The sequence below is a fragment of the Malurus melanocephalus genome, unplaced genomic scaffold (genome assembly GCF_030028575.1).
Source record: "Malurus melanocephalus ecotype Western Australia unplaced genomic scaffold, MMel_1.1 scaffold_24, whole genome shotgun sequence".
In the NCBI taxonomy this organism is placed as follows: Eukaryota; Metazoa; Chordata; class Aves; order Passeriformes; family Maluridae; genus Malurus; species Malurus melanocephalus.
In genome coordinates this window covers 3,140,535-3,145,173 of record NW_026623256.1, presented here as the reverse complement: position 1 = coordinate 3,145,173, position 4,639 = coordinate 3,140,535, and the positions used below count along the sequence as shown (strand labels likewise).

Sequence of the window (4,639 nt, the reverse complement as noted above, 5' to 3'; positions counted from 1 at the left end):
TTGTGTAGTTAATAAAATAATCAGAATATCCCATGTATTCTTATTCAATTTCTGAATTTTAGGGTTTGGAGTTGATTCTTGGAGGGGTTTTAGCTCTTGAGCCTTTGTTTTTCAAAACAAAGATTTAAAGTTGTTATCAACTGAGTTCCACAACCTGACTTCGATTGCAGCCGTGTAAGAAGCTTTCTATTTTAATACTAGTTAGTGCTTGGGAATCTACAAGTTGGACACCTGTCTGCAATTCCTYTTCTTGCACCATATGCAGGAATTACTCTCACTTAAGATGATGTAAGACTGCAGAGCTGGAGCAGGTGTCATAAACAGCCTGATCTCTGTCTTGCAGCTCCACGCTGAGAGGAAAACGGGCTGCATTGCTGGAACAASAGCCACGCTGGAACAAAAATCCCAACTTCCCAAAATACTACTCCTGCMGTGATCCAGAAGGTCAGCACAGAACTGATTCATTTTGTTATTATGACAACTTCCCACCTGGAGAGGCAGGCAAACAAGGAGCAAGGTAAAGAATGGGCCTGCTTTGGTAAACTGCTTCGTCCAGCAAAATCCAGTTACAGGCAGTGACCCGAGGCAGAAGGAAATGGGAAGTGAAGCAGCTCCTACAGACAACAAGTAAGAAAACAAACTTCCTTTTTACTGCTTCCACGTTGCAAACAGGCCAAACTCCAAGCTTTGGAAAGAGAAGGCACAGAGTCAAACACCTGAAATATTACCCCTCCCTCTGCTCCAGTGTGACTAACACCTGGGGTTAGAGTGCAGCACACTCAGGCAGTGCTGTAGTAGTAGTCAGTAGTTTTCATCAAAGGYTGAGGAGAAACTCTCTTTTCATGGGAGACAAATTCTGAGGTCATTTGCAGTCAAAAAAAGTTTTAAACATATTTCTGTTGCAGAGAACACGAGGGAAAACAGACACTTTGCCARAAAGTTGCATGAGCCACCAATTCAAGGCCTTAACTTCTGATTGCCTCAATCATTCCTAAAAGTTAGTGTGTAATAATCTTATGCCAGTGCTAAAATAATTCAACCTAGATGATTTACTAATGAATTTGACTAAAGTCCACCAAGGTACTTTCAGTGGACAAAGGGAAATACATGTTCACAGTCAAGCAAGGAGASAGAAGCCATATACTTAGAACTTAAATCATCTGCCCTTGCTTGTCTTGCCCTCAGGAGCACAAGTACAGTAAGTACAAGTTGTGCCAAAATGTTTTTTAAAAGCCTCCTTCACTTTGCTTCTGGGAGGCAAGTTTCAGGAGAAACACCAGCTGGAGCTGCCATGGAGTTTACAACACATCTTGCAGTACACCTGTGTCAGTACCTYCAGTTCTGTTCCGCTTGTTAAACACAGCAATGTCCCTCCCCTGGTGCTTGCTGGCAATACAGCTGCTTCATAGAGGAGGAACAAGTTTTAACTGAACTTTGCTGGCGTGGACTGTGATTTTACCAAAAAGAACAGCCTCAATGTGAACCTTACCAGTCCAGACTCCCACTGTGGCAGCAGCAAGGCTTGTCTAAATGTGCCACTTTGTCACAGCAAGTGCCTAGTTCTGTTGGTTTCACCTTGGCAGYGAAACCCATCACAGTGAAAAAGGAAAAACTTTTAAGTTTAATGCAGTTCTAGCAAGATTAAATTAGTGCACTTTCAAATTTCAACAAATTTCAAAATTGGTTGCAAATTTACTGGTTTAAGTGATGTTACATAAAGACAGTCAAAACCAAGTGTACATTGGTTCTGGCCTTTATACTGACGTAGCACATGATGAACACACTAACTCTCTGGCACCATGACTTTCACCATCCCTTCCATAACAGTTTTTCCACTTTCTCTGACCTGACATGATACAGAAATGAGTGCAACAGAACCCTTCAGTCGTTTTACTTCTGCCGCAGCTGTGACTTCTTCACCAACATACAAAGGAGCTGGAAACCGGATCTCTTGGGAAAGAAATATACATCCTTGACCAGGCATTTTGGTACCCAGAACTGCAGAAATAAGTCCATTGATCAGAACTCCATGGACAACAGTTCTCCCAAACCTAGATTTCTTTGCAAACTCCTCATTTAAATGCAAAGGATTTGTGTCACCTGTTAAATAAGAAAAAGTAACTACATCATTTTGTGTAAAAGCCTTGCTAAGTTCAGCTTTGTCTCCAACTTCTATGTGTAAATTCTGAAGTACAGGGTGTCCAAGCAGCGAATTGATAAACGTTAGCTTTGTCAAGGCTCTTTGCTGGAAAATCCCTCCAGAAATTCCACATCTGAAGAGCTGCAACATTTCCAGGAACTTCTCCTTGATGCAACCAAACCAACAACCACATTCAGTCCAAGACTAATTCTCTACTGTTGCCAGATAACGCAAGTAGAAACGGAGATGTCTAGTTTGGGGAAAGAAAAAACAAACAAGAACCAACTAAAGCCTTAAGAAAAACCACCATCAAAAGCACTCAAATTTGAAAATACTTAAATGTTCCTTTTATCTGAAAGATTAAAAACACAGAGCTATACCCAAGAAGATTTTTGTCTAGCCATGGCTTGAGAAACAAAGAATTCTCAGAACTCATTTTATTAAGCAGCATCATCTGGAAAAAAATAAGCTATGGAAGTGCATGTTCATACACACATTGTTAAAAAACGTCAGTTGACAGTGACCACTAAAAAGGTAAGAAGTGGAGTAGAGAAAATAAAAATTGGACCAAAATGTGGGTCATGAACAACACTTGCCAGAAATTACTTTCTTGCAGATGTAATAATGACATTAGGACTTGTCATTASACTGAAACCATAAAGTAATGAGACAGCCACTACTCATTGTACAAGGTTCATTTTAAGATGAGAACTGCTCAAACGCAGGCCCATACACCTGCACTGGAAGGCTCTTCATTCCCAAACCAAGGCATTTTTGCATCTAGGCCATCTTTCTATGAAAAGGCAGCAGGCTCAGGCAGCCAGCCAAGCTTAGAGCCAGAGCTGACACCTGGGGGAAGGCACCCAGCCCCTCAGGGTTTTACCTGCAGCACATGGAAGGCACATCTCCTGTTCTGATAGAAGCCCAGCAAGGTTAGAGCACTCCACAGCTTGACAAGGCCACTAAGTCAAAAGAAAACAAAATATGTTGATAAAATTTGGAGTTTCCTGTTTTCCTGCAGGAGTTTAACAGTAGGTAGTTTCACCAAAGAGTTCTAGTAGAAAAAATGTATCTTGAAGGATTATTGCAGTGGCTGCAGTCTCTTGTTTTTGACACAGAGATATGTACTGTAACTTCAAGTTCATTTTACCAGCCCTGTTCTTATTCTCATGCATTTAAGCTTCTTCTTCACCTACATCACCTGTAGCTGTCTTCAACATTTACAGCAACCATTCTCATCTTTACTACGGAAAGAGATTTAAAGTCATTTTTTCAATAGTGCTTAGTTCCTGTCTTAAAACCACTAAACCCATTCTGGTTTAAAGCAGGAATAATATACTGATGCACGAAAATACCAAGACTCAGTAATTGTTTTCTGCAYGCCCTGTGCAAATATCTGCAAGTTAGGCTTAATTTTTCAAAGACCATTCTAAGCCCAAGAGTTCTGTTTTCTTATGAAAAATACTTTCATGTTATGGAGGCACGTACTGACTGCACCTTACCTGCTAATAACTCTTAATATGGCAGACAGAGTTTTTTCTTCATATGTTAAAACATCAACAGGCAAAGCTGCTCCAACCTATGAAAAAAAAAAGGTTACTTAATAATACCATCCTATGCTCTTATAGTGGTTTATAAGCAACTGATTTCACACCCAGTATGTGACACCATTAAAGGTGTTGTGCTCAAATCTCACACAAGTGTTTCAGCTACAACATCACTGGATTTTAAACAGCACGTTTTTTCTCAGAGTTCTTTAGAAGCCGCTTTTATTTCCACATGTGGAGAAACACAGACCCAGAGGTGATGTGACCTGTTTAAAGCCACCCAGCAATAGAGATCAACAACAATGCTCTAGGACTTTCCCACTCACAAAGCTATTCCTTTCCCACAATTCTCTTTTTAAAGCCTCTTACCCCGCAAAAACATCAATATCACAAACTCTAAAAACAGATATCAAAGAACGGTTTGAGTTGGAAGAGACCTTAAAGTTCATCCACTTGCAGCCCCGCTGTCATGGTCARACACCTTCCGCTAAACCAAGCTGCTCYAAGCCCCGTCCWGCCTGGCCCTGAACACTGCCAGGGATGGCTAAAGCCACTTGACTACAGGCACTGAACTGAAACGAACAGCTTCACTAGGAGCAAGTGAGAACGTGGGCTGGCGAGCAGGTAACCGGGAAGCGGACGGTCAAACCCGATACATTTACCCCGCCTCGCCCGCTCCTTTGGCCCCTCTCCCCTCGCTCGGACACTGCTCTGCAGCCAGAGCGAATGTTGCGGGGGACAAGCGCCCACTCCCGCAAGGCTGTCCCGGCCCAGCCCGGAGCCGCCAGCCGAGCCCAGACTCCACTGCCGGTCCCGATCCCGGTCCTACCTCTCCGTGCAGCTCCCTSAGCGCTGTCACCACGAGCTGCTTGAACTGCGCGGCGTTCGGGCGGGCCCCGCCGTCGGGCAGCTCCCTGCGGGAAGGAGAGCACAGGGAGGGAGGTCAGGAGGG

General features: G+C 43.1%; 2 protein-coding genes across 2 annotated transcripts in view; both read right to left on the bottom strand.

Moving 5' to 3' along the window:
- Positions 1-1,598: 1,598 nt before the first annotated feature.
- HTD2 (hydroxyacyl-thioester dehydratase type 2) lies at positions 1,599-2,390 on the bottom strand. Its single transcript, XM_057390351.1, has one exon. The coding sequence runs from the start codon at positions 2,288-2,290 to the stop codon at positions 1,784-1,786; it is 507 nt and encodes a 168-aa protein (XP_057246334.1). The 5' UTR covers positions 2,291-2,390; the 3' UTR covers positions 1,599-1,783.
- A 100-nt stretch (positions 2,391-2,490) lies between these two features.
- Positions 2,491-4,639, bottom strand: part of RPP14 (ribonuclease P/MRP subunit p14) — a 4,585-nt gene continuing 2,436 nt past the window's right edge. The window contains exons 4-6 of the mRNA XM_057390218.1: positions 4,517-4,601; positions 3,643-3,719; positions 2,491-3,102 (exon numbers count right to left, since the gene is read on the bottom strand). Coding sequence (XP_057246201.1) covers positions 3,012-3,102; positions 3,643-3,719; positions 4,517-4,601 — 253 coding nt within the window. The 3' untranslated portion in view covers positions 2,491-3,011. The remainder of the gene's footprint in view (positions 3,103-3,642; positions 3,720-4,516; positions 4,602-4,639) is intronic.

Excerpts from the sequence above, each read along its gene's own strand:
- HTD2 (XM_057390351.1), bottom strand. The coding sequence starts at position 2,290 with ATGTTGCAGCTCTTCAGATGTGGAATTTCTGGAGGGATTTTCCAGCAA.